Consider the following 27,718-nt stretch of genomic DNA (forward strand, 5'->3'; position numbering starts at 1 on the left):
AGAACAGCTGACTGCTCACGTGACTATCCCAGCTCCGACTCCCGTTCCCCTGTCCCAGGCCGGGGTGGGCAGTTTCAGGGGCTCCTGCTGGGAGGGGTACCAGGTGGGCTTCCCAGTCATGCCTGTCTACCTCGGGAACGGCCGAGGGCGTACAGACAGGCGTGGCTGGACAGACTAGAGCAGATCAGCAGTCAGACGTCCTGCACCCACGTCCCGGGGCAGTGGGGAAAGTGTGGCTAGCCGCACTCTCCCCTGCCCCCGCCTCCGGGAAGGCCTGCGCCGCTCTGCCCTTCCTTCCCCTGTTCTTTGGCCTCCCTTTCCCCTCAGCTACAGACCTTTTCCCTTTTCCCTCCGCTGACTTAGCAGTGTGCCGCCGGGCGTGGAGGGATTAATCAGTGACAGGAAGCTGCCTCTTTTGGAGCAGCGACCGCTGTGGTCAGGAGAGCCTCTACCCGGCCAGCCCTAGGAGCCTGTCCCACTCCCTGCCTGCTGTCCACCCCCCTGCTCCTACCATGGGGCACCTCGGGGCCCTCCTCTTCCTGCTGGGGGGCCTGGGAGCGCTCGCCCACATCTGCGGTGAGTAACTGGATCTAACCTGGAGAGAGGACCATCTTGTCCCAGCCCCTCATTATACAGTGGGGGAAACCGAGGCTCAGATGTGTGTCGGGGGGTGACTTAGCCGCCCCTTGGGGCTCCCGCGGTGGTTTGGACTTGCCTGAACCTCAACACATTTAGCACGCTGTGTTGAGATGAACCGTGTCTAACTTGCTACCAGACAAGACTGCTCCCATGACATCAGTCATTTGTTGATTTATTCATTCAGTACATGTTGACCAAGCCTTCGCTATGCCAGGTGTGGGACTAGGCTTTGGGAAAAAAACAGGGAGCAAGAAACGGGTCCCAGCCCTGCCCCAGCTAGATAGAGCTTCCATTCTCGTGAAAAGGACAGTGGTCAAGAGTCGAGTCAGTGCTGGGCTTGGGGGCTGTGGCCAAAGGAAGCCCCCCAGCCTGGAGGGAGAGAGCTGGAGGCCGCCAGTTCAGGGAGAAAGGGTGGGATTTCCGAGGACCAGGAGGCGATGCAGGAACTGAGACCCAGAGGAGGAAAAGGCACCGGTGGCGGTGAGGAGAGGAGTGTGGGGGGCGGGGGGGCGCGGTGGGCACCCCAGACAGAGGGAAAGTGAGCAGGTGGAGACCCGAGGTGTGAGTACGGCGAGGCATTAGCTTTGCACTCCACACCAGGGGCCTGCCTGAGCACACAGGCTCAGGGCTGCTGACGCCCTGGAGCCCCGCAGGAAACAGAGGCAGGAAGGGAGGCGCCCGCCAGCAGGATCTCTGGGGACCCTTGGAGAAACCGAGAGGCAGGCGCAATCGTGTCCAGGTGACAGATGAAGCGGTCAAGGCTCAAAGGGACCAGGTGACCTGCCTGCCCAAGGCACCACGGCTTTCCAGGACTTGGCTGGAACTCTGTTCTCAGAAGTCCAGGTCAGGGTCTTCCCTGGGCACCAGAAGTCTCTGACCCCTCACGCTCTTGGCTCTTGGTCCTGTCCAGACAGTCTCCAGGGGCGACCCAGGACCCTCCGTTGAGTGTTAGCCTTTCAAAAATTCATCCATAGGCTTGACCCCTTAAGAGTGCTGAGCCGGGTTTGGGGGTACAGCCCGCTGCTGCCAGGCCATTTAGTCACCCCCAGTCTTATTCCCTTACTTGTGAAAGGGGTTGAGAATGCTCCCCCGCTTTCCCCCTGGCGTGAGGCAAGCATTTCTGCTCTGCCAGCTTCAAGCCCCGTGTGGTTGTGAATATGACAAGGAAGCCCGCAACAGCTCCTGCATGGAACTCCCATTGTCAGAGCCAGTCCTTGGCTGGCAAAGCTGGGCAGCCCTGTGAACCCCCGGCCCAGAGGGCAGTGTGCTCACCCAGGCTCACTTTTATTACCCTGGGGGAATCTGCCTGGCTCCTTCCTGCTGAAACTGAATCCGGTTGACCTGCCGCTCTTTAGAGCACCAGCTCCTCTTCCTGTCTCTCTAATCCCCGAGCTGACTCACTCTATGGAGGTCGGAGCCCTGGGTGGGAGCAGGGGCTCCCTCTCCGGTCTGAAGAAGAGGGAAAGGAAGAGAAAACTGTGGAAGGGCGGATAAGCAGAGAGACTGGCTGAGAAATGTAAAGAGTGAGATAGATCCAGAGAGAGAGAGAGAGAGAGAAATTCCAATAGAAATGGAGGTGGACACAGAAAGCCACAGAGAAAGAGAAAGGAAAAGAGACGCAGCCTCCCCTCAAGTTCCTTTGCCCCGTTCCCCGGGGGTTGGGGTGGGTGGCGGGGCAGCTGCCCAGCAGCTGGAATCCCCACTGCAATTAGGAGGAAAGAAAGTGAAAGTGAAGTCGCTCAGTTGACTCCGACTCTTTGCAACCCCACAGACTGTAGCCCGCCTGGCTCCTCTGTCCCTGGGATTCTCCAGGCAAGAATACTGGAGTGGGTTGCCATGTCCTTCTCCAGGGGGATCTTCGTGACCCAGGGATGGAACCTGGGTCTCCCACGTTGCAGGCAGACGCTTCACCGTCTGAGCCACCATGAACCAATTAGGAGGAAGTAGCCGGGAAAAGTCCAAGGCCACCTGCTCAGCCCAGGTCCCCTCCTTGAGGGAGGCTGGCCCCTGTCTGCTGGAGCTGGGAAATACCATGAGGCTTCTGCTTGCCCCAGTGAATTCCGAAACACACAGATAAATGGCCGCAGACAATGACAATGGCTTTTCAGCAGTTTAGCAATCTCAGGTCCTTCTCACCAAAACTCAGGTGGCAGGAAAAGCGTTATTCTGAGATCTGCCCCCAAGGAAGTTCACCAGACAGCCCTAGCTAGCCAGTGGGCAGCCTGCAGTGTTGTTTTTTTTTTTTTTAATTTTTGTAATTGGAATATAGTTGATGTGCAATGTTGTGTTAATTTCTGCTGCACAAAAAAGTTAATCAGTTATATGTATACCTATGTCCACTTTTTTAAAAGATTTTTTCCCCATATAGATCATTACAGAGTATTTTTTTTTTTCTTATTACAGAGTGTTGAGTAAAGTTCCCTGTGCTATACCATAAGTCCTCATTTAGTTATCTGTTTTATAATTTCCCTGGTGGCTCAGACGGAAAAGCGTCTTCCTACAAGGCAGGAGACCCAGGTTTGATCCTTGGGTCAGAAAGACGCTCTGGAGAAGGAAATGGCAACCCACTCCAGTACTTTTGCCTGGAAAATCCCATGGACGGAGGAGGGTGGTAGGCTACAGCCCGTGGGGTTGCAAAGAGTAGGACACAACTGAGCGACTTCACTTTCTTTTCACTTTATATATGGAGAGAGAGTAGTATGTACATGGACTTCCCTGGTGTCTTAGATGGTAAAGAATCTGCCTGCAAGGCACAAGACCTGGGTGAGATCCCTGGATCGGGAAGATCCCCTGGAGAAGGGAATGGCGACGCACTGCAGTCCTCTTGCCTGGAGACCCCCAGGGACAGAGGAGCCTGGCGGGCGACAGTCCGTGGGGTCGCAGAGAGTCGGACTCGGCTGAGCGACTGACGTTTTCACTTTTTCAGTGTGTACATGTCAGTCCCGATCTTCCAGTTTGTCCCTCTCTCCCCCTTTCCCCACGGTAGCCGTAGTTTTGTTTTCTACATCTGTGAGTCTATTTATGTTTTAAAACTGGATCTGTAACCTGTTCCCATGTGGGCTGAAGTTTTTGTAAATGGGTGGAACATGCCCACAGCTTTGAACTTCTGTTTCCTCTTTTGTGCAAAGCCATGCTCCCAGCACCTACATCGCAGGCAGGGCTGGCGCGAGGACCAAGCTGGGTGGGGCGCAGTGCCTGGGGAACCACCCGTTGCTTGGCCAGTCTCTGATGGGCCTAGTGGCTGCCTGGTACCCGCTGCGTCTGCCCTGGGCCCACCACCTCTTCCCTGGCCCATTCCAGCCACTCTGTCGGGATACCGGCTGCCTCTCATTACAGCCAGACTCCCCCATACGAGTCGGGTGTGTGGCTGGTGGCCTTAAGGGTGGGGATGTTTATTCCCTGGAAAAAGACCTTGATAAGATGCCGCTTGTGGCTTGTCCCTGCCCCTCACTTGGCCTCTTCTCTTCCCTAAGAGATAACCGAGGTGGACAGCATGCTGGTGGAGAGGCTGGGCCAGCGCCTCTTGCCCTGGATGGACCGGCTCTCCCCGGAGCAGCTGAACCCCAGTATCTACGTGGGCCTGCGCCTCTCGAGCCTGCAGGCTGGGGCCAAGGAGGCCCACTACCTGCACAGCCTCAAGCTTAGCTACCAGCAGAGCCTCCTGAGGTCCGGGCATGCTCTCTCCTCCTTTCTCTGGGGCTGCCCCTCATCCTAGGAGGCAGCAGATCCGTGCTCCGGTTTGGGCCTGTCGCTGCTTTGTTGGGTAGACCTTAGGGCCAGTTTCACCTCCTCCTCCGGGCCTGTCTCCATCTGTGGAGTGGGGTTGGTCTGACCAGACTGGAGATGCTAATCCAGGGCCCTTGTGCAGCCGCTGTACCGCCCTCTGCCTGCCTAAGGCAGACATCCTAATCCATGGCCACACCCACACCGTGCCCTGCGGCAGCATCGGACTATCTGCGCTCCCTTTCCAGGGGTTACTGAGTGAGGGGCTTGTCCTAGGTCCAGCATGGGGGTTTGAATGAGGGGCGAAGGGTCAGGACCGTCAGAGACCATCTCCTGCGTGGACTCCCTCTTGGGAAGTGGATGCAGGGCGGGGAGAGGAAGGAAAGGGGGAGGGTGTAGGGGTGAAGCGTGACCACAAGGCTGGGGCAAACAGGTCACTTGTGCTCAAGAACTCTCCGAGTTTGTCCTTGAGTTCAACTTGTCATCTTTATGAAACATGTGTGACGTACCCCTCACAACTTACATCGCTGACTACATCGGCTTCTGGCAGGTCTCAGGAACTTCCCAACCGCTAGGATATTTTTTCCAGTTTGTCACATCGGCAGGGAGAGCACCCCAAGGCAGGCTTACCAGGAAGGCCCTTTCTCACGAAAGTGTTGCTCCCTGGCTTTGTCCTAGGCCCGCCTCCAGCAAGGACGCCAGTGACTCTGAGGCCAAGCCCTCCATGGGCCAGCTGGCCCTCTACCTGCTGGCTCTCCGGGCCAACTGCGAGTTCGTCGGAGGCCGCAAGGGGGACAGGCTGGTCTCCCAGCTGAAGCGGTTCCTGGAGGACGAGAAGGGGGCCATCGGTGAGGAGGCGCGGGCTGCCCGGGGCGGGGAGGGCACATCGGGCAGCATCCTGGAACGTCCACATCAGAGCTTTGGGTTTTCTCCTCAGGGCTCTTTCCTGCCCTCCACTCTGCCTGTCTTGATATTCATCAAGAAGGCTTGGGACTGCTCTGGGAGGCATCCTGAATCAAGCCTTTCTTGCATCCCACATGCATTCTGTTGGCAAGTCCTGCTGCTCAGCCACCAAGTTTGGTCTGACTATCCTCCTCTGGACAACTGCCCAGCCTCCTTACTCCTTAGCCTCCCTCTGCTTCCTCTCCTGCCTCCTGACTCAACCTGGCCCACACAGAGTGAGCATTTAAAGTATAAACCTAGGGACTGCCCCAGCAGCCCAACGGTTAAAACTCCACTTTCCAATAGAGGAGGCGCGGATTTGATCCCTGGATGAGGAACTAAGGTCTCACATACCATGAGGTGCAGCCAAAAAAAAAAAATTTTTTTAAATAAAATAAATATACATTTGATCCTGTTAGCGCTGCGTAAACCCTGCAGGAGCTGCTCGCTGCTGTGCTCACAGCCCTCAGGCCCAATCTGTCTGCCCATTTCTTCTCTGCAGACCCTGCCCACCCACTCGTCCGCTCCTCCGTGGGCTCCGGTCACCCCGGGCATATCTCTCAGCTCACCTCACAAACCAGGGTCTTGACAGATCCAGAGAACCCCCTATCTGGAAGATTTCCTTCCGCTTCTAGCTCATTCCTATGTCTCCACCTCCCTCCCTCCCTCCCCTGGGTCACTGCCTCAGAGAATCCTGCCCCAACTCCCCAGCTATTCAGAGACCTCCGTTATTTGGCCCCTTGGACCTCGGTCCACAATTCAGCTATAATCGTGGTCTCGTGAGCGTGGCAGCCAGCCCTCTCAGCAGCTCAGAATTCACAGAGAGAATTCAGGTGGGAGAGCAACTACCCGGCCCTGAGGCAGAGGCGAGGTTGTGCCCACACACCACCAGCAGAGGGCAGCACTCAGCATTTCCCCCGCTCCGCCGCAGACCGCAGCCCACCGCAGTTCAGTTCAGTTCAGTCCAGTCCAGTTACTCAGTCCTGTCCGACTCTCTGTGACCCCATGGACTGCAGCACTCCAGGCCTCCCTGGCCATCGCCAACTCCCGGAGTTTACCCAAACCCATATCCTTTGAGTCGATGATGCCATCCAACCATCTCATCCTCTGTCACCCCCTTCTCCTCCTGCCTTCAGTCTTTCCCAGCATCAGGGTCTTTTCAAATGAGTCAGTTCTTCACGTCGGGTGGCCAAAGTATTGGAGTTTCAGCTTCAGCATCAGTCCTTCCAATGAATATTCAGGACTGATTTCCTTTAGGATGGACTGGTTGGATCTCCTGGCAGTCCAAGGGTCTTCTCCAACACCATAGTTCAAAAGCATTAATTCTTCAGCGCTCAGCTTTCTTAACAGAAACCATCACAACCCCCAGGGAAATCTGCTTTCCTGTGGCTTCTAAGAAAAACTGCCACGCCAGATTTCTACTTGGACACCCAAAAAGGTTAAAGTGGCTTGATAAACAACACAGGCTGATTTCCTCCCTAAAGAAGCAGCAGTCTATCTCACCCAGACTTATTCCCCTGCCTCTGGGGGCCCAGGGAGAAGGCAAACTTTTGTTCAGAAACTGAGAACAGCCAGCCGCATACCAACATGTCGCTGCCCGGGCTGGGTTTGAGCGAGTCCTCATCTATCTCTGGCTGCGCTGTGCCTGGCCTGTCATTGCTGTTCATACCTCCGGGCACAGCGCCTGACACTCGGTGAGGTCTCAGCAAGTGAGTCAAGGGGGTGAAGAAAAGAAGGGTCCCTGATAGCTCAGTTGATAAAGAATCCGCTTGCAATGCAGGAGACCCCGGTTTGATTCCTGGGTTGGGAAGATCCGTTGGAGGAGGGAAAGGCTACCCACTCTAGTATTCTGGCCTGGAGAATTCCATGGATGGTATAGTCTATGGGGTCACAAAGAGTCAGACACGACTGAGTGACTTTCACTTTCACCACCCAAGAAGGGTGTCGGGAAGGGGAGGCAATGGGTCTGGTGCTGGCGGGGGTTTGGTTGCTGGGAGGGGGCAAGCTTGACGCTCCCACCCCGTGGTTTTCTCCCTCCCAGGGAGCAACCACCAGGGCCACCCCCGCACCAGCTACTACCAGTACGGCCTGGGCATCCTGGCCCTGTGTGTCCACCAGAAGCGAGTCCATGACAGCGTGGTGGGCAAGCTCCTGCACGCCGTGGAACACGTGCGGCATCTCCGGCAGGACCACGTCTCTGTGGGTGAGTGGGCCGCACCCTGAGCAGCCCCCAGCCCAAGGCTCGCCTCTCCTTGGGACCCCTCCTCTCGGGTCCACTAGGAGGCAGAACGGTGAGGGCCCATCGTGGTGCAGCGGCTGCGAGTCAGAGCTCCTCCCCCCGTCCTCCTCCACACTCTGACCGTAGGTCACCCGGGACAGGCCCGCTGGCCTTTCTAGCTCAGCGTCTCTGCTGAAATAACAGCCCCCAGCAACTTCTCAGTAAGAGATGTCTGTTTTTTAAAAATTAATTTACTTATTTTAATTGGAGGCTAATTCCTTTACAATATTGTAGTGGGTTTTGCCACACACTGACGTGAATCAGCCATGGGTGTTCATGTGTCCCCCATCCTGAAGCCCCCTCCCACCTCCCCCCCACCCCATCCCTCCGGGTCATCCCAGTGCTCGGCCCTGAGCACCCCGTCTCATGCAAAGAGATGTCTTATAAGTAAAGGACACAGCATGGCGCCCAGCTTGGAGCAAGTGCTGGATACACAGCTGCGATGTTCTCATCGGATAAGCTGGGTGGGGACTTCCCTGGCCGTCCAGTGGTTAAGACTCTGTGCTTCTAATGCAGAGCTTTGATCCCTGGCCAGGCAAGTAAGCTCCCACATGCCCTGAGGCTGGGTCCAAAAAAAAAAAAACAACAAACAAACCCAAAAATGAACCAGGAGGCCTGAGACCTGGATTCTGGATCTGCTTCCTTCCTGTGTGACCTGGGTCTCCAGGGCCCTCTCTTGTCCAGGTGCATCTCCCTCTAACAGGCGACAGAGCTAAGCGGGGTCAACTCAGGGAAGGACCTCGGGGCGGCTGGAGGGCTGGGGGAAGGGGAGCTATCGGGTCCCAGCAGCATCTTAGAAAGCTTCCGCCAGCTAGGGGGAACAGCTCAGCCCAGTCTGCCCCGTCTGCAGGATGGCAAACTGGCACGGTCAGTCACCGGACAGAGGTTAATGAGAGAGATTGGAGGAGGGAGGGTCAAGAGGACTTTATTGTACACCACTCGTTTGCAAACCTGCCTGCACTTTAGAATCACCAGGGGAGTTTTTTATTTGTTCATTTTGGTTTTTTGTTTTTTGGGGGTAGGGGGGCCATACCACAAAGCTTTTGGAATCTTAGTTTCCCCGACCACAATATTAAAAGATGCTTGCTCCTTGGAAGAAAAACTATGACAAAACTAGGCAGTGTATGAAAAAGCAAAGACATCACTTTGTCCCCTGCAGACACCATGGCCATGGCAGGCATGGCCTTCTCCTGTCTGGAACTGTCTAACCTCAACCCCAATCAGAGAAACCGGATCAACCTGGCCCTCAGGAGAGTGCAAGAGAAGATTCTGAAGGCCCAGACCCCAGAGGGCTACTTCGGGAATGTCTACAGCACCCCTCTGGCCCTGCAGGTGGGGAAGAGCCTCCCGGGCCATGCTCTACCCGGAGGGAAGTGGACCAGCCAGGGCCTGGAAGACCCGGCCCCTCCCTGCTGGCTGACCCGCCTCCTCCTTCTCTTCCCCATTCCGTCCCCAGTTGCTGACGGGCTCCCTCAGGCCCACGGTGGAGCTGGGCACGGCCTGCCTCAAGGCCAAGGCTGCTCTGCAGGCCAGCCTACAGCATAAGACCTTCCAGAACCCTCTCATGATCTCTCAGCTGCTGCCCGTCCTGAACCAGAAGAGCTATGTGGATCTCATCTCCCCAGACTGCCAGGCTCCAAGAGGTAGCCAGGCTTTTCACAGAAGCCCTGCTCTTTTCAATCTGCAATGAAGTTGCCCTGTCCCAGTGGTGGTTGGAGGGACTTGCTTCATCGTGATTTGCTGAGTCAGTGAGGGTTTGCAGGCGTGCGTGGGACACACCGGCAGCTAAGATGTAGTCACAGATTCTAGAAGCTCAGTATGGGGTGGAAGACCCCAAATGGTGAGCTTTGGGCCTGCTGTGACTCTCCAGCCCCTTGTGAGATGCCCAGTACAGAAATGTTTGAATGAATGAATGAATGGATGGATGAATAGATGGATGGATGGATGGATGAATGGATGGATAGATAGATGAATGGGGAGAGACACTTTTTGGTTAGCTCCCATACCTCATAATGACTCCCTGAATTAGGAAGTTAGCTGCCTGAATCAGGGCTTCATCTGGGGGTGGGACTGGGGTCAGTAGGTGGGTTTTGCCAGTGGAGACGAGAAGGGCAAGGCAGAGTGGGGAGGGGGAGTCAAGGGCAAAGGCTCAGAGGCGTACAGTCTGGAGCTGGGGGGAGGGTCTCACTGCAGCGTGGGGTCTGTAGGATGAGCTGGAGTGGCAGGAAGGCAGGAGGATTAAAAGGAGGGGATCCCTCAGAGGTAACAGAGGACGACGTGAACAGATGTATGTTCTAGTTAAGAAGCCCCTGGGCTGCTGGGGGGGCAGGTAGGTGGGAGGGGGACACTGGAGCAGAGAAACCAGTGAGGGGCCTGCGCTTGGGTGGTGGGGGATGTGGGAGCTGAGGGGCTGGGGGGTCCGGGAAAGCAGCTGGGTGGTGGTGGTGGTGGTATTGACCGGAAGGGGACCCAGCGGAAGGAGGAGGTCCCAATGGGCCGCAGTGTCTTCCTGGAAAGAAAGGAGGACTAGGGCCTGGCCCTGTATCCTCAGAGCGGCTGCCCCTTCCTCTCTCCCTGGTATAGCCCTGTTGGAACCAGCTACAGAGATCCTGCCACAGACCCAAGTCCCGGAGTTCATTGACGTCATGCTGAAGGTCTCCGGCATCTCCCCTTCATACAGACACTCTGTCTCTGTCCCTGCCGGCTCCTCCCTGGAGGACGTCCTGAAGAACGCCCAGGAGCATGGAAGATTCAGGTGAGACCTCCCCACCTCCCAGCCCTCACCTGACCCAAGCCGGCATCCCCCAAAACAGGCAGGGGATGGAGAGAGGGCTCCCTCAGGAGAGGCCCAGGCTTTCTTCCACCTGCTCCGCTCCCGACTCCCCCATGGTGTGATGGAAACAGGCATCAGGTTTGGGAGAGCAGGCTCCCAAGGCAGACCCTGGAATCCCAGCTCCACGCTCCCCAGCTGGGGACCAGGCCAGATGCCTTCCCTGCAGCTCATGAGGATGGCATTGTGCCTCTCACCACCCCCACCCTCCAGGGCCCCTTCAGGAGCTAGGGCGTGAGGGCACAGACAGGACGTGGTATTAATACGTGCGTTTTGTGCACAGGGTCACGCACTTAGTAAGCGCTCAATACAGGTTAGCTTTCAGAAGGATGAGAATTTCTAGTCTCTAACGATCCTGGCCCGATCCCTTTGATGAAGGAGTCCCCTGGCCAAGCCTTCTGCAGAGCGCGGTGGGACAATGGCCTTCCGCTTTCTTCTCACCCTGAGATGGGACGGATCTGAGGATGGGCATTTCCAGAGCACTGCTCTGGGCCCCGCCATGTCCGCACCTGAATAAGCTGGGAGGGGTCCCCGGCGGGGATCCGGCCCAGAGGACGGGTGCCTCTCAGCGGACCCCACGGCCTGCAGTGTGCTGATGGCAGCACCGCTGGGCCCCCACACAAGGGGTGCCCTTGGCAGGCACTGGAATCACCTAGCAGACGTGCATACTCAGTTGCTCAGCTGTGTCCGACTCTTCTGCAACCCCATGGACGGTAGTCCGCCAGGCTCCCCTGTCCGTGGGATTTCTCAGGCAAGGATACTGGAGTGGGTTGCCATTTCCTTCTCCAGGGGATCTTCCTAATGCAGAGATCAAACCTGCATCTCTTACATCTCCTGCAATTGGCAGGCAGATTCCTTATCACTGAGCCACTTGGGATTACCAAGGTTGTGTTTGGACATTGTCATCAAAATGGAAAAAAAATTTGAACTTTTTTTTTGGCCACACCACGGCATGTGGGATCTTAGTTTCTGTAGCAGAGTTGAACCCACACTCCCTTGCAGTGTAAGCGCAGAGTCTCAACCACAGACCACCAGGGAAATCCCAACTTGGTCAGTTTTATTCAGAACTCCAGGACCTCTGAGAAAATGTCAGGGATACCAATCTGAGAAATGATTCTCTTGGTGGCGGACAAGTTGCCTGAGCTGGGGTCAGGGGCCAGAAGGGAGGCATGTTTGAGGCACGTGAGTGCACGGTGGAGAAAGCTGGACTCTGGAAGGGGAGAGAGGAAGAGAGACAGAGGGCGAAAAAGAGACAGAAAGAGGGGAGAGAGCAATGGAGAGAGACAGGCCCACAATGCTCGGGGCAGCCACGTGGCCCCCGAGAACTGGGGACGGGCTGCTCCCTCAAACCTTCCCTATGACCAGGTTGCCCTGAGGGCATCTCTGTTTCTTAAAACTATGAAAACCCTCCCTCTCCAAGACCAGTGCCACTGATAAGGAGAGAGGACGGCCACGGCATTTTAAGAGTCATTTCGGCAGCCGTGTCCAGTGCTCAGAGACGGGTGGTGTGGAGAGTCTTAGTTGCAAAGGCCAGGAATCTAATCCAAGCCTCTCTGGTAGCAGGCAGCGTGGGATGTGTAGACTCGGAGCAAAGACTGAGCAGCCCAGCCGAGAGAGTGGGGGTGCCCTGAGCCGCAGAGGGGCTTCGCTGGTGGCTCAGTGGTAAAGAACCCGCCTGCCAGTGCAGGAGACTCGGGTTTGATCTCTGGGTCGGGGAAGATCCCCTGGAGGAGGAAATGGCAACCCATTCTGGTATTCTTGCCTGGGAAATGCCATGGACAGAGGAGCCTTTTGAGTTACAGTCCGTGGAATCCCAAAAGAGCCAGACACGACTTAGCGACCTAACAACTGAGCCACAGAAAACGCCACCAGGTGCCCCTGCCTGTCTCACCTGTTCTCCTTCTTCCTCCCGCCGGCCTTACTCTGGGCCTTGGCAGCTTCTGATTCCCACCCCGCTGCAAGGTCAGCCCCCAGAGTGGGAGGCGTCTGGGGGGCTGGAGAGGCGGCGTGGAGGAAGGACCCCTGGTGAGGCTGCCCGGGAAGGGCTTGGCTAGCAATGCCCCGAAAGTGAGGGCAGGGTCTGCTTTGTGTGAGTGGTTCTACTTCTGCCCTTTGGTCGACGGGAGCAAAAGTCACCTTTTCTTCCTCTTCCTCTGTCCCTTTGGTAGGTATAGAACACAGGCCTCCCTGTCAGGCCCCTTCCTGACCTCCGTGTTGGGGAAAAAGGCTGGGGAACGTGAGTTCTGGCAGGTTCTGCAAGCTCCTGACACCCCCTTGCAGCAAGGTGAGTCTGGTGGCCAGCCCCCTACAGACGTGTCCCCCAGCCCAGCCCTGTCCCGAACCCAGACTTCGTCAGCTCACCCCAGCTTTCCCCCAGAACCTTCCTGGGGCTCAGCCTCAGGTCACTGCTGTCGCTCAAGTTTGCATATAATACATTTAACTATATTCTTAAGAATTTTTGTGTATGTCACTGTGGCAATTCTGGGAAAGCAGACAGGGAAAAAAGAAGAAACTTAAAATTGCCCACAATCCACTACCCAGAGATTAACTTTTTTTTTCAACTTCTGGTGTATTTTCTTTCAGGTGATTTAAAAAATATGTACATTTGTTTTTTCGTAAAAATGAAGCCATACTCTATAGCAGTGCTGTCCCATAGAAATAAAATGTGAGCCTCATCACGTGTAATCCTAAATTCTGCAGTTGATGAAACTAACGTTTAATCTAGTACATCCAAAATATCATTCCAAGATGTAATCAATGCAAAATTATTGATGACATATTTTGCATCTTTTTTTGGTACTTTTCAAGTGTTCAACAGACACATGTGGCTAATGGCTGGCATATTGGATGGCACAACTCTGTATACGGTTCTGAAGTTTATCTTTTTCATCCTTAACATATGGTAGCCATCTTTCTATGTGGGTATATGTAGATCTTCGCCTTTCTTTGTAATAGCCACATAGAATATATCATCCAGCAGGGTGGTTTGGGCTGTAAGTAACAGTAATGTAACACAAACTAGCTTCCACGATGCAACTTTCACTGGCTCACCCCTTGGCTCCTGTGACCAGATTGCAGTGGGAGGAAGGATTTCAGCCCCAGCCCCACCTCCCCATGACCCTCCTCCTCTCTGCTGGCTTCCTCCTCCAGAGAAGCTGCTCTGTGTCTTCCGGGGCTGCTCCCTTTAATGAGTCAGGAAACTGGTCTGTGAATTGCCCAGCACACGTCTCCTGGCATCTTGAAGGTGAACTTGGGATACAGGCGCGTTCCTGGACCCGTCCCTGTGGCTAGGAGATGCCCCTCTGTGCCCATCACTGGCTAGAGAGAAGGGGCCATCGCAAGCCTGGCTTCGGCCAGTCAGGGCCCAGCCCCAGTTTGGAGTGGGATGGGCGGACCGCAGCTTATCAACTCCCACTGGGCCTTTAGCAGGTCTCCAGTTTTAACTCTTATGCCCCACGCTGTCATAGTATCCCTGAGCATCAGCCCCGTCATTGGAAAAACTGTTAAGGATCATCTGTCCCCGCTCCTGCTATCTGGGACTTCTAGTGGGCACTTGCCATGTGCCAGGGGATTGGACCAAGTGCTTTACAGAAGGTGGGACTTCCTGAGGGAGCCCAGTAAAAAACCATCTTTCTCCCTGCCTGGCTTCTGGACAAATTGAGAAATAAAACCAAGAGGCTACAGATGGAGAGACCAGATCTGGCCTCTATTACTGATAAAGGCTGGACGGAAGAGGTAGTCGAGGGGGAGAGCCTGATGGACTCAGCCACGAGGCAGACGTGGGTGGTGGTGTCCCCAGTCCAGCAAGAAGCCCACTCCCCTGGGGAAAAAAGGAGGGCTGGGTTGTTGATATCATTACTACCCTCGTTTTAGAAATGGGAGCACCAGTGCTCTGAGAGGTTACATAACCTGCCCAGAATCACAACACTGTGAGTGCAGAGCTGGGGCTTGAATCCGGGAGTCGTGCTGGAGCCTGGATGTGCCTCGTGAGTGAAGGCTGACTTCACTCGTGGTCCTGCTTCTCCCCAGACCTCCCCAAGCAGGTGCCTCTTCTCTCCAAGATGGCCCCTCGCGGGGACCGTGAAGACACTGACCCTGCCCATCACTGTCAGGGTCTCTGGTTCCTTTGGGCCCATGGTGGTTATTAGGGTGCCATCCCATGCCCTCACCCCCCCTGGAGGGCTCCCCATTGCAAAGTGAGCCTGTGGGTCTCAGCAACCCTGAGGTCACACTGAGTTTGGAGTCTCCGGACTGGCTCTGCTCAGAACCTGGGTTTCCCACCACTGAGCCCTGAGCCCATTTTACAGGGCAGGGGTCTAGAAGGTGAGGTTGGGACAGGGTACATTCTGCCCTGTTAACCCCACCTCCCCCAACCTATTTCTGCAGGTATTGCTGACTATAGACCCAAGGATGGAGAGACCATCGAGCTAAGGCTGGTTGGCTGGTAGCCCCCCAGCTCACCCACCCCACTGCCTCCCACCCTTCCTGGTCTTCCGCCCCTCCCTCCAGACACCGTGGTAATGGGCACACGCCTGCTCCTGCTGCCTTCTCTTGCACACTTGTCCCTGGATCCCACAGCCACCAGCCCCGCGGGGGTCCTAAACCACTGCCCACCTGGAACAGGGAGCTCGGCACCTCCCCCAGGAGGTCTGTCTGCCTGGGTCTGGTCCCACCTGGCCCCGCGGGGGTCCCGTGAAGGTTACTCACAGGCTGGAGGGCGTAAACGTCTTGGACTCCTCCCTGGCCATTGGCCTGGTGAGTACCGCTCGCTCTGGAACTGGGGGTGCCTTGAGGACAGCCTTGCAGCCCTGACCCCAGCTCTTCACTCTATCACTGAGGCTGCGCCCCAGAGCCGGCTGCCTTGTAGTGGCTGGTGAGGGTCTCTGCAGAGCTCTCAGCCCACCTCCAAAATGATTAAAGAGCTGATTGTGCACGTGGCCCAGCGTCCGGATGCCTTGAGCTCAGAATCAGTGCCGGTGCCAGGAGCCGAGGAGGGTGAGTGAGCGTCCTTCTGGGTCCTGGGGGACCGAGGCTGGCGGTGGTGACGTCAATGACTGTTTAGGGGTGTGTACTTGCTAGATGCTTTCTTGCACAACTCTGAGGTTGGATGTTTCTCTTTTCCTCTCTGCTTTCAGATGAGGAAATTGGTGCTCAGAGAGGGAGAGTGACTTGCCCAAAGTGGCCCGGGGCTGGGGTGTGGGGTGTCCATTTAGGAGACAGACAGACCTGGGGAGGCCTCCAGGCTCTTCCACACAAACACCAAAACCAGGGTCCTCAAAGATTGTGTTGACTTAAAAAAAAAAGTGTAACATGAGAGTAGGGAGTTAAATTTTATTTGGGGCAAAATGAAGACTATGGCCTGGGAGGCAGAATTTTAGATAGCTCTGAAAAACCGCCCCTATATATATGAGATTTTAGTGAAGGAGGTATGCGCAGTTAAGAACACACTTTGGGAGAAGCTTCCTGCTCATCTCGTGAAGGTCACTGCTAGCCACGAGGAGCAGATGGCTCCATTAATGATCTTAGTGCTTTTCTAGATACGAGAAGATGCGAGAATGAGGCTCGTAAAATCTCCTGAAAATATCTACCTGGTGGCCTGTTCTTCCAGTTTTTCCCAGAGCACAGAGAACCGCATTCTCGATCTCCACCTTGAAGTCCTTCCATGGTGTGTTGAAGGTCAGCGCCTGCAGTGGCTAGTGACTTAATCCCTGAAGAGGCAGAAGGCAAGTGGCGCTTTTTAGTTGGCAGTGGCAGGGATTACATGGCAGAGTCCAAATTCAACCGGAGGCCGGGGACCCCCGAGCTCTTCCTCAGAGGACTGTCAGGGCCTCAGCTGCCAGTGGGGTGGTGACCCCGCCTGTCAGCGGGAAGGGCTGGGTTCTAGGTTCCCCTCTGGAAAGCGGGCTTCAGGCCAGGGAGGCACCCCGTCAGCGCCCTCTCACCGAGGTTAGGAAGAGGGCTGCCCTGGGAGGGCCCTCTGACAGCACATCAGGTTTTACTGTGACTCATGGAGTCGGCAGCACCATAGATGAAACACGTGCTTCTTCCTCCAGTGTTTAGGGTCTGGGCAGGCTAGGGAAGCAGGCAGTTTAAGAAATGCTTTGAAGGGACTTCCTTAGTGGGCCAACGGTTAGGACTTCGCCTTCCAATGCAGGGGGTGCAGGTTTGATCCCACGTGCCTTGTAGTCAAAAAACCAAATCATAAAACAGAAGCAACATTTTAACAGATGCAGTAAAGACTTTAAAGTAGTCCATATCAGAAAAAAGCGAACATCAAAGGATCTGAAAGCCAAATGAAAACAGGACCTCTGTGTTTAAGGTGAAATGTCCACGCCCAGCCCTGCAGAGTGCTGGCTCCCCTGTCCCGCCTTGATCTAGGCCAAGGGTGCTCCAGAGTCGGATTCAGGACCAGCCCTGTGACCCCTTCACAGAAAGGTGAAAGCTCAGAGACGTCTGCGGCTGGCTTCAGGTCACACAGGGGTGTCAGTGCCAAGACCCTCACCCACCGACCCCAGCCCTTGCCCCTGCACCGCCTTGCCGCCCCCCCAACCCCAGGAAGCCAGGCCCCTCCCATGGGGGGTGCCGGCTGGGGCGGGCCCCAGGCCAGGCTATGGGCTGGGGGGTTGATGTAAAGGACCCTCGGTGGTCCATAGTCTGGGTGTGGTCCTCCCTCCCGAGGGACTGTCTTGGTGGGCTGTGTTTGGCTCTAAGAAGCAGGAAGCTACTGAATCCTGCTCAGCCCACCAAGGGAGGGCCTCAGAGGTGGGGGCGGGGCGGTGGCCATTGGGAAGCTCAGTCCTTGCCCCGCACCCACTCAGGCCGTCTCCTCGGCCGCCCCCTCGGTCAGCTTCCTCTGAGCGCGGTTGGTTTGCCAGCCCCCTTTTATTTTCTCAGCCTGTGTCCCAAAGCTTGGGGAAGGGTCCGACCGGCACAGCCGACCCCTGGGCACTGGGTCAGGTGTCCAGTCTGGCTCCATCCGCAGGGACCCTGAGAGGGGGTGGGTGAGGACAGTCACGTCCACAGTAAGGATCCGATGGGGACTTCCCTGGTCGTCCAGTGGTTCAGACTCTGCACTTGCCCTGCGTGGGGCGTGGGTTCGAGCCCTGGTCGAGGCCAAAAAGTGAAAAAAAGGAAAAGAACTGTGGTAAGCAGGTGCCCTCCCTGGGAATGGGGCCCAGGTTTGCGTCTGCCCCACATTTAGAGACTGCAGACAAGCCACGTCCCCTCACACCACCTGTTCCCTAGACCACAGCTGTGGGCAGGCGCCGCGGGTGAAGCCTGTGAGCCCACGGCAGATCACAGACAGGAAGGCTGAGGCGCCGCAGTGAATGGCTGGGCTGGGGACGTGCAGAGACCTGTCCCGCAGCCTCTGCGGCCCAGTTGCTGGAAATGGGTGCTCCTTCCCTCCTGGGCCCCCAGGGTCCCTCGCCGAATCGCCTGCTTCCTGCAGCAGCTGGGGTGGGGGGCTAGGGGGTGGGGGGCTAGGGGGTGGGCGCCCTGAGGCCAGTACTCAGACCTGAGGGATCTGGGAGCCTGTGGGCGGGGCAGGCTCCTCAAGGCTGGTCTGGGTTTTGGGGGGCCAAGGAGTGTGAAGGAGCCCCTGCTGCGCTCTGTGAAGCTAGGCACACCCCCTTATTCTTCCACGAGGGGAATATCCTGCAGAGAGCCTTGCTGCCTGCAGGTCAAGGCAGGTTGAAAACTAGGGCTCAGGAGCTGGACAGACCTGGTCTGAACCCACCCCCACGACCCCAGCAGCACAAGCCCCTCCCCCTTGCCCCCACTCCCACCCCGGGGTGTACCGCTCTCTCCCTCCCACCAAGGCCTACCCATGCCTCGTCTTGGCCAATCCTCTTTCCTCATAGCTCACCTCTCACCAGGTGGGGCAGGTCAAAGGCTTTGTGGAAGTCTTGGAGAGTGTTGACACTGCCTACCACTCCCCACTGCCTCAGCTCTGAGAAGATGGGGGGTGGGGGTTAGTATTTTCGAGGGCTTCTCTGATAGCTCAGTTGGTAAAGAATCCGCCTGCAATTCAGGAGACCCTAGTTTGATTCCTGGGTCAGGAAGGTCTGCTGGAGAAGGGATAGGCTGCCCACTCCAGTATTCTTTCCTGGAGAATCCCCATGGACAGAGGAGCCTGGTGGGCTATAGTCCATGGGGTCGCAAAGAGTCGGACACAACTGAGCAATTGGATGAATGGATGGAATGAATTAAAAAGTACTAAAGTGAAAGCTTCCCTGGTGGCTCAGAGGGTAAAGCATCTGCCCCAATGTGGGAGACCTCAGTTCGATCCCTGGGTCGGGAAGATCCCGTGGAGAAGGAAATGGCAACCCACTCCAGTATTCTTGCCTGGAGAATCCCACAGATGGAGGAGCCTGGTAGGTTAGAGTCCACGGGGTCACAAAGAATCAGACACGACTGAGCGACTTCACTTCAAAGTGAAAGTTGCTCAGTCATGTCCTTCTCCAGGGGATCTTCCCAACCCAGGGACCAAAACCGTGTCTCCTGCATTTAATTCATTGCTGTTTTGTTTTTAAATTAAAGGAAGCTGAATGGAAAACTGACAAAAATCTCAAAAATAATCTAACCCATAGGGGCCCTGATTCCTCCTCTTCAGAAAATGTCGGGGGAGGGGAGCTGCCCCTTGTCTGGCTCAGTTTCCCTCCCATAACCCCTCCTGGAGAAACCCTGTCTAAATATTAATTCCTGCATATTTTGGTCCTTTGTCTTGAAATCTCCTGCCCTACAATTTGGACTATTTGCAGGCTCTTGCAGGTCTCAGAATTACCAAAGGCAAATGAAACAAACACATTTCTGGACACACCAGAGGGTATCTGATTCAGCTGGTATGAATCAACAGCCAGGCTGGGGGTTTTTCATTTCAGCCCAAGGATTGCGATGGGGATTAGGGGACACCTGCAGCCATTCTGCATTCTGACCACCAGAGGGCTCCACAGACCGAGCTAAGCGCTCCCCCTGTGCGGTCTCGTTCCTCCAGACAGGTTGCTGTCATCAAGGGCTTGCCGGTCAGACAAAAAGGCTGTGGGGGGTGAACCGTGCCCCAGGGGACAGGAGCTTCCACGGAGGAGGAAGCTGTCAGCAAAGGGGCTCACTCACAGAGGGCCGTGGGCACCTGTGATCCTTGCACACTTGGACCCCAGAGCTCAGACAGGAGTTCCCAGCTTGGAATTCCGATCAGTCTGTCCTGCTTCTGGGGTTTGCTGTTTACCCAGCCCTGAGCTCAGAGAGCAGCCCGTCTGTTCCGATGGGAAAGCCAAGACCCAGGCAGGGGCAAAAGCTTAGTGGCAGCTGCTCTGGCTCCCGGCCCACCTAGAGCTCTCTGTCCTGCCAGCAGGGGCAGAGGGTGGACCCCAGGAAAGTTCAACTATGAGTCAGCTCTGAGTACCCAGGGGATGGGTCAGGGGCTGCTGGCCAGGGATAGAGCGGCCGGCGGGACCCTGCTTCCGCAGCTGCGGGTGGCCGCGGTGATTCAGCTTCCCTCTGCCTGTCTGGAGGGGGGCCCGCCCTCCAGGGGGCTGGGAGACGGAGGAGGGGGTGGGGTTAGGGAGGGGCGAGGGAGGGGCATTAAGGGCCCGGTGGGCCAATTCTTCTGGATGCTGAGGTCCCACGGGATAACTGTGGCCAGAGATTAGGTGGTCCCGAGACTGGTCCTAGGCTGAAATCTCCTGGGGCGGGGGGTGTCCTTGAAGATGGAATCTCCTGAGAGGTTAGGAGTTTTTCATCAGAAAGATACCCCAGGGTCTTCCCGTTCTGTGTTCGTCTCTATGGGGGGCTTGCCTTGGCGCTGGGTGGGGCGGGGCCTGATCCCCCACTGCGGCGGGGAAGAGGATGGACAGGCTGAACACTCCGTCTGGGGGTGGGCGGGGGGGTGGTCTGCGGACAGAGGAGGAGCCCAGAGCTGGCGGCGTGGGGGCGGGGCGAGACGGGCCTCCCGGCTCCGGGGGCGGGGCCTGACCCGAGGTGGCGCCCCCGGGCTCGGCCCAGTTTTCCGGGTGGGGCGCGTGGGGCGGCCGCGGAGGCGGGGCCTAGAGTGCGGAGCCTCGCTCTCCGCCCGAGCCTGGCGGGAGCCGCCGCCGCTGCCGGAGCCGCCGGGAGCCGGAGCCACAGCGGAGGCCCTGCCGGAGCCGAGCCGAGCCGAGCCGAACTCGCCGCCTGACACCGGCCGGAGCGCGGAGCCGGCGCGTCTGCCCGCTGCTGGGCCTGGGCAGTGTCGGACACAGCGAGCCGGACCCACCGGCACCAACCCGGCGCGGGAGCCCGGATCGCCCCCCACCAGGCCTGGCGTGAACAAGCCGGAGGACCCAGGGACTGGACCGAAGAGAAACGGGATGGAGGATTCCGTCTAAGCGTAGCGTGGGCACTCGGGCGGGAGGAGAGTGGAGACTTCGCCTGGCACGGGCAGAGGTGCCCAGCGCTTACTAGGCCAGGCTCGAGCACCAGAGAGCCTGGCATCCCAGCTGAAGCGACCTGGGGTCTGGCCTCCCTGAGCCGAGGACACCGCATAGCTCCTGGACCTCCGCTACCGCAGGCTGGGCGCCAGAGGCTGTGCCCGCACCTGCCTGAGACGGGGCGGGTCCAAGGTGGGGCTCTCTGGTGGCCCAGAGCTGGTCACCGGGGAGCCGGCCTCCTGCCGCGGCCCCACTGGTACCCATGTGCCGCTGCCCGCCGGAGCACCATGACGGCAGGATGACCTCTGCCGAGGCAGTGGCGGTGGCTGGCGGCGCTCGGTGGGCCGGGTCCGCCGAGTGGCCCCCTGACACCCCGCAGGCCCTTCGGCGGCCTGGCCGGGCCCGGGTGGCCGTGGCTGCGTTGGTGTGGCTGCTGGCGGGAGCCAGCATGTCGAGCCTCAACAAGTGGATTTTCACAGTGCACGGCTTCGGGCGGCCCCTGCTGCTGTCGGCGCTGCACATGCTGGCGGCCGCACTGGCCTGCCACCGGGGGGCGCGGCGCCCCCTGCCCGGGCAGACCCGCCGCCAGGTACTGCTGCTCAGCCTCACCTTCGGCATCTCAATGGCTTGCGGCAACGTGGGCCTGAGCGCCGTGCCCCTGGACCTGGCGCAGCTGGCCACCACCACCACGCCGCTCATCACGCTGGCCCTGTCCGCGCTGCTGCTCGGCCGGCGCCACCACCCGCTGCAGTTTGCGGCCATGGGCCCGCTCTGCCTGGGGGCCGCCTGCAGCCTGGCCGGAGAGCTCCGGACGCCCCCGGCTGGCTGCGGTTTCCTGCTGGCGGCCACCTGCCTCCGTGGCCTCAAGTCCATTCAGCAGAGTGAGTAACCTAAGTCACTGGTTGAGGCGGTGGGGACCCGGGTGGGAGTGTGGGAATGTGGCCTGGGGCACCCTGTGAGGGGGTATGGCTGCTATCCCATTTTACTGATGACCAAACTGAGGCACGTGGCTTTGGAAGAGTCAGGAACTGAGGCTCAGAAAGGGCCAAGTGCTCAGTGATTTCCAGGCCCCAAACTTGGGCTCTAGAGGCCCAACCGGCTTTGTCTCCATTTGACACGTAGAGGCGCTTACCCTGGGCCAAGTAAGCCACCGAGGCAAGATCTGAACCCAGTCAAACTGTAAAGAATCTGCCTCCAATGCAAGAGACCCATGTCCGATCCCTGGGTGGGGAAGATCCCCCGGAGAAGGGCATGGCAACCCACTCCAGTATTCTTGCTTGGAGAATCCCATGTATGGAAGAGCCTGGCGGGCTACAGTGCATGGCGGTTCCAAAGAGTCAGGCTCAACTGAGTGACTTTCACTTCACTCAGGCACAGTCCATGCTGTCCTAGAGATGTGGCATAAGACTGTGGACACAGAGGGAGGCTTGACAGTGGGAACTGGTGGGAGAGAAAGAGGGCAAGATGGTAAACCAGGATTTGGAAGTGGGGCTTGCTAAATCTGGGAAGGGGTGGTGTCTTCTGGGAGCTGCAGTGTAACAGGCCCTATGCTAGGTGTTGACTTTGAGTTGTCATGGCAACCACTACTTTCATCCCCATTTTACAGATGATGGAACTGAGACCCAGAGAAATTCATGATTTGTCCAGAGTCACACAGCTCCAAAGGACTGGAATCCTGGTCCATGTGACTCTGGACCTCAGCTCTGATGGAAGAGGGTTGGGGGGCTCTGGGCAGAGGATAGGGCGGAGACTCCAAACCCAGACCCTGCGAAATCACTCTGCTGGAGGATGGAGATCACTTTCCTGCTTGTCCTACTGAGGGTTCTTTGAGTCACAGCCCCCACCCTGTCTCTGCGCCCACTCAGAGTAGGGAGGCCTGCGTTCCAGCCACGTGTGGGCTCATACTTCCTGGGTGACCTGGGACGGATCTGGATCTTGTCTGGGCTCAGTCTCCCTATCTCTTTGGTGGAAGAGGTCAGAGTTGATAGAGTCAGAGGGCTTTCTTGCTCTCCCGCCCTTTCTGCTCTGAGATCCTATGACCCAGGCCTGGAAGAGGGAAAGGGTTGCTCCAAGGTCATTGGGCTGGGGTTAGGGCAGCCTGCAGCCAGGAAAGGTTGAAGTCAGAGCTCAGGCCTGCCCTGGAATCAGGACCCAGAGGCCCTGTCCCCATCTTCCAGGGCCCTGAGGCAGGGCCAGAGCCCAGTTCTATTTTTGCCTTCAGGTTACTTGAGAGCTGGAGCCTGAGCTCTGGGCATGAGTCAGTGGGAAACTTGACCTTGTGCCCCACCCTGAGCAGGGCCAGAAGGCTGGGAAGGCCTCAACCTAAGGCCCACACCACACCCACTGAGGTCCAGCCTTCTCACCCCAGAGGAGCCCCGGTCAGCAGGACAGGCTGTAGCCATCCAGGCCTTGGGCACATGGACAGGGGCTGGCAGGTGCCTGGCACCAGGCTGCTCCTCGGCTCTGCCAGCTCCCTCCTTGTCGCCTGCCTGCCCCTGAGGCAGGTTGGATGCTTGCTCCGGGCTCCCACAGGGCCCTCTGCATCCCCCATCAGGTCTCCACGTGCCTTGTATTGGTATTATAGCCACTTGGTTACCTGTCTGCCTCCCACCAGGCAGGAGCTCCGAGGGGGCATGGCCTAGCTTTGGGGCAGCTCCACGTCCCCAGCACTTGACTTGGGGCCTGGCGCAGGTAAGGTACCACGTAAATGGTGAATTTATTAATGGTCTGATGAAGAATTGGTAGGCTACTTAAGCTACTTGACTCAGGATGCTTAGGGGAGAGCTTAGGAGGCTGGAGGCCCCATTAACAGAGATGGGAGCCCAGCGCAAATGTGGGTCAGAACAGACTGGAGTCAAGGGATGAGGTGGGTTTTGGACAAGAGAAGCTTACTACTCTCAGACTTTCCAGGAAAGTCACCAGGGCCAAATTTAGACTAGAATGTGAGTGACTGACAGCAGCTCCTTTCCTGATGGCAGACTCCAAGGGAGCAAAGGGTGACAGTCCAGGAAGAGGAGTGCCCAGCAGCTTCCCTCCTTCCTGGGCCAGTTGCAGGCCTGGGGGGACCACACGTGGAGAGGAGTGATCTGCCTCTCCACTCACAGAAAGGCTGGGAGATGGGGTGCCAGCGTGCTGAGACTTGTCCTTAGCTGCACCCACCTGCATCAGGTTGACCCCATCCCCATCCACTGAGCTCTCAGGCTGGTGGGGAGACACCCTCAGAAGGAGCGATCACAAAGCAGGGAGGAAAGTGCTAGAGCCAAGGTGGGCACAGCTGTGATTGGGATGGCTACTTCTTGGGGAGACCAGAGAAGACTGCCTGGGGGAGGAGGCAGGCAGTGATGGTGACAGCCGAGCCCTGAGTATAGGCCCATGCTGTGCCCAGTTCTTCACACGGCCAGAGCAGGAAAGGGCATTCCGGGAGCGGGACGCAAGCCCTGCCAGGGTGCGGGTGTCAGCCAGCAGGGTTGTACGTAGGGGGTCATGACAGCCACCATGGGCAGCAGTTGCCCCTGGGCACAGGTCCTGTGCTCAGCACCTCACACGCCCCGGTGAGGGCATGTTGTCACTTTGCCTATGCTCCCGCGAGGGGACAGGCGTAGAGAGAGGATGACGTGTGTGATATCACAGCTCGTGATGGAGCAGAGGTGGGATAAGCCTGAAGCCAGCAGAACGGTGTCCAGAGGGCGTTAGTCTGCATGTGGCTGAAGTGTGGCGTGTTCAGATGATGAAACGGAAATGGCTTTGGAGGAGGAGAGGTTGAAATGCAGGGTTTGGGGTAAGCAGGCAGGGGAGGGGTCGCTGAGGAGGCTGGATGACAGGCTGGTGGGTAACTGGCTCTTTTCCTGGGCTGGAAGGGACAGTGTCGGGGACAGGGGGAGGTGGAGGACTGGACGGATTACAGAACAGGTGCACGGGGCCGAGCGGGGAAGTTAGAACCTGCCTGCCTGCCTCTCAGAGAATGAAATTCGCCAAAGGTGAAGTTCACCTGCAATCCTAACCACCTTCCAGTGATTGCACCTTGAACATGTAGGCCACAGGCAGCTCGTAATGGTGCTAAATTTGGAGCAGCCAAACAGGAGGCATTCCAGTTATCTGTTCATTTCTAGAAATGTTTGACAGGACTGTTGCCTAGAGAACAAAGCCAAAACATCAAACTGAAATTGAGAGAGAAATAAGATTTCCTATTCTAAGCATAGCCTATGAGTAAGCGCCTCTGTGGTTCTCTGGAAAGTGTGTGTCAGAAAACACATAGAGGCTGAGAGAGCCCTGGGAGGGGGTGGGGAGACCTTACTCATCTCTCTCCCCGAAAACTTGGAGAAGGCACAAAACCACCGTTGCCTCTTTGCAAGTACTGTCATTTCAGCTCAGCCATGTGAGATTTTATGATGGACCCTGCTTCCTTGTGAACCAGCTGGGTGGTAGCCTGTGCACACACACGCACAGGCACACACGTGCAAGATGCTAGGATGCCCTCTTTCCATGCAAAGCCCAGGGTTTCCTCTGTGTCCTCGATCTGTCTTGACAAGCTCCAGTGTCCGTAGTGCAAGGTGCTCACTATCTGCGGTAAACCGTCAATGACAGGGACTTTCCCTGCTGGTCCACTGGTTAAGACTTCACCTTCCAAGGCAGGGAGTGCAGGTTCAATCCCTTGTCGGGGAACTAAGATCCCACGTGCCTCTTGGCCAAGAAATCAAAACATAAAACAGAAGCAATATTGTAACAAATTCAATAAGGACTTTAAAAATGGTCCACATTAAAAAAAAAATCTTCACAAAACACACACACAGTGAGTGACAGCCGGGCACAACAATGAACTCGTTGTTGTGTCTGTCATCCCGGGGGTCACAAGTGATTGAACACATGACTCAGACGGTTCTGAATATTTTCAAACTCTTTCTCTTGTAACGTAAAGGCCCACATAGCTAGTACGTGGTAGAGCTGGGAGTGCTGGAGGGAGCAAGGTGGGAGCCACACTGTGGGGCTGGGGGTGCCACAACGGCCGAAGCCAAGAAAGCAGGCTTGGGGCCCCTTGGCTCAACACCTTCAAAGCTGGTTATGAGTCCAGGATGTTTTTCTCCAGGGCTTGGGGAGCCCCTGAAGATTTTTTTTTTTTTCACGTTTATTGATATCACAGATTATTGTTTCAGTTTGTGGGAGGAGTCAGTGACAACGGGTTTATTTCTCTCGTCTTTTTACATTTACTGACTGCAGCTTACCTGATAAGGGCTTTATGTACATTATTTTAATCTTCATATTTAAGGTTTTGTGGGGGCTTTCTAGGATTGTGCTAGCGGTAAAGAACCCGACTGCCAATGCAGGGGACACGGGAGACTTGGGTTCGATCCCTGGGTTGGGAAGATCCCCTGGAGAAGGGCATGGCGACCCACTCCAGTCTTCTTGCCTGGAGAATCCCAGGGACGGAAGAGCCTGGTGGGGACAGTCCACAGGGTCGCAGAGTCGGACACGACTGAAGTGACATAGCATGCACAAGGCTTTATTATCCTCTGACTCTGCAGGTGAGGAAACCTAGGCCTCCAAAGGTTCAGGGCCAGGTCACAGCGGGCCAGGAGCGGGCCAGGTCACCGCCCAGGCGGCCTGAGCTCCCCGTCACAGAGCGGGAGCCCCTGGCCCTGCCGGCGGGGCTGGGGCGGCTTCCTGGAGGCCGTGGCAGGCTGGCCCCGCGGGGGCCGTCTGGCGCCGGGTGCTGACGGCTGTTGCCCTGCTTGCAGGTACCCTGCTGCGGGAAGAGCGGCTGGACGCGGTGACCCTGCTCTACGCCACCTCCCTGCCCAGCTTCTGCCTGCTGGCTGGCGCCGCCCTGGTGCTGGAGGCCGGCGTGGCGCCGCCGCCCGCCCCCGCCGACTCCCGCCTCTGGGCCTGCGTCCTGCTCAGCTGCCTCCTGTCCGTGCTCTACAACCTGGCCAGCTTCTCCCTGCTGGCCCTCACCTCAGCCCTCACGGTCCACGTCCTGGGCAACCTCACCGTCGTGGGCAACCTCGTCCTGTCCCGGCTGCTGTTCGGCAGCCGCCTCAGCGCCCTCAGCTACCTGGGTGTGGCGCTCACGCTTTCTGGAATGTTCCTTTACCACAACTGCGAGTTCGTGGCCTCTTGGGCTACCCGCCGGGGCTTCCGGCGGAGGGAACAGCCTGGCAAGGGTCTCTGAGACCTGAGGGAACAGGGACCACCTGGGACCGCCCCGGCCCGAATCCAGCCTTGGCCCGTGGCCATGGGAGAGCGGGCAGCCGCTGGGGCCGTCGGGGGAGACGGGTCTTCCTGTGGGGTCGCTGTGGAGGCTGCAGTGGGGTCTCCTAGAGAGCCCCGGCTCCTCTCCCCGCCTGCCTCTCCCCATCACAGACCCCACTCACCACTGGATGGTGGGTCCAGGCACAGTCGCTGTGGTTGCCAGAGTACTTAGGACGATTAGGGTCAAGTACTGTGCTGAAAATTGCTGGCTAAGCTCGGAAAACCTCACCAACGTTCTGACGGTGATGGTGGTGATGATGGCGATGATTCTTGGCGGTCGCACAATCCCTCCTCCAGGAAGTGGGGGAGGCAGCTAGGGGGCCCAGGGAAGGGCATCTTTGCTACTGGGCTTCCCTAGGGAGCTAGGGTCGTCTGTGCCAACTCCAGGCAGCTGCTGTGGCCTCAGCCCTGGGCCCCCCAACGTTGGGTCTTCCGTCCTCAAATAAACTATTTTCGCTTGTACATCTGTGTCATTCCGTGGGGTAGTGGCCAAGGAAACACAGGCCCAGCAGCCGCCCACCCAGAAACAAGGACCTCCTCCCTCCGTCACTGGGGCCTGGCCAGCCCCCCAGCCCGCTGCTCCGACCCCGCACACCACCTTCCCACAGCCTCGAGGGGAATCTCTTAAAACACATGGTCTCTGTGGCTCCACGC

At 57.3% G+C, this 27,718-nt stretch overlaps 2 protein-coding genes across 2 annotated transcripts; both read left to right on the plus strand.

Annotated features, from left to right (window-relative positions):
• Positions 1-29: 29 nt before the first annotated feature.
• On the plus strand, positions 30-15,349 carry TCN2 (transcobalamin 2). Its single transcript, XM_070475575.1, has 9 exons — positions 30-576; positions 4,113-4,305; positions 5,041-5,210; positions 7,346-7,507; positions 8,742-8,914; positions 9,039-9,225; positions 10,166-10,337; positions 12,581-12,696; positions 14,799-15,349. The coding sequence occupies exons 1-9, from the start codon at positions 513-515 to the stop codon at positions 14,858-14,860; spliced, it is 1,299 nt and encodes a 432-aa protein (XP_070331676.1). The 5' UTR covers positions 30-512; the 3' UTR covers positions 14,861-15,349.
• Positions 15,350-20,341: 4,992 nt separating this feature from the next.
• Positions 20,342-27,526, plus strand: SLC35E4 (solute carrier family 35 member E4). Its single transcript, XM_020913808.2, has 2 exons — positions 20,342-21,699; positions 26,551-27,526. The coding sequence occupies exons 1-2, from the start codon at positions 21,081-21,083 to the stop codon at positions 26,982-26,984; spliced, it is 1,053 nt and encodes a 350-aa protein (XP_020769467.2). The 5' UTR covers positions 20,342-21,080; the 3' UTR covers positions 26,985-27,526.
• The last annotated feature ends 192 nt before the right edge of the window (positions 27,527-27,718 follow it).

The sequence above is a fragment of the Odocoileus virginianus genome, chromosome 12 (genome assembly GCF_023699985.2).
Source record: "Odocoileus virginianus isolate 20LAN1187 ecotype Illinois chromosome 12, Ovbor_1.2, whole genome shotgun sequence".
NCBI lineage: Eukaryota > Metazoa > Chordata > Mammalia > Artiodactyla > Cervidae > Odocoileus > Odocoileus virginianus.

Bases quoted from the DNA above. Each gene is read 5' to 3' on its own strand.
- TCN2 (XM_070475575.1), top strand. From the start codon at position 513: ATGGGGCACCTCGGGGCCCTCCTCTTCCTGCTGGGGGGCCTGGGAGCG. The intron at 4,306-5,040 runs GTCCGGGCATGC...GCTTTGTCCTAG, and splicing joins TACCAGCAGAGCCTCCTGAG to GCCCGCCTCCAGCAAGGACG. The intron at 8,915-9,038 runs GTGGGGAAGAGC...TTCCGTCCCCAG, and splicing joins GCACCCCTCTGGCCCTGCAG to TTGCTGACGGGCTCCCTCAG.
- SLC35E4 (XM_020913808.2), top strand. From the start codon at position 21,081: ATGTGCCGCTGCCCGCCGGAGCACCATGACGGCAGGATGACCTCTGCC. The intron at 21,700-26,550 runs GTGAGTAACCTA...CCCTGCTTGCAG, and splicing joins CCTCAAGTCCATTCAGCAGA to GTACCCTGCTGCGGGAAGAG.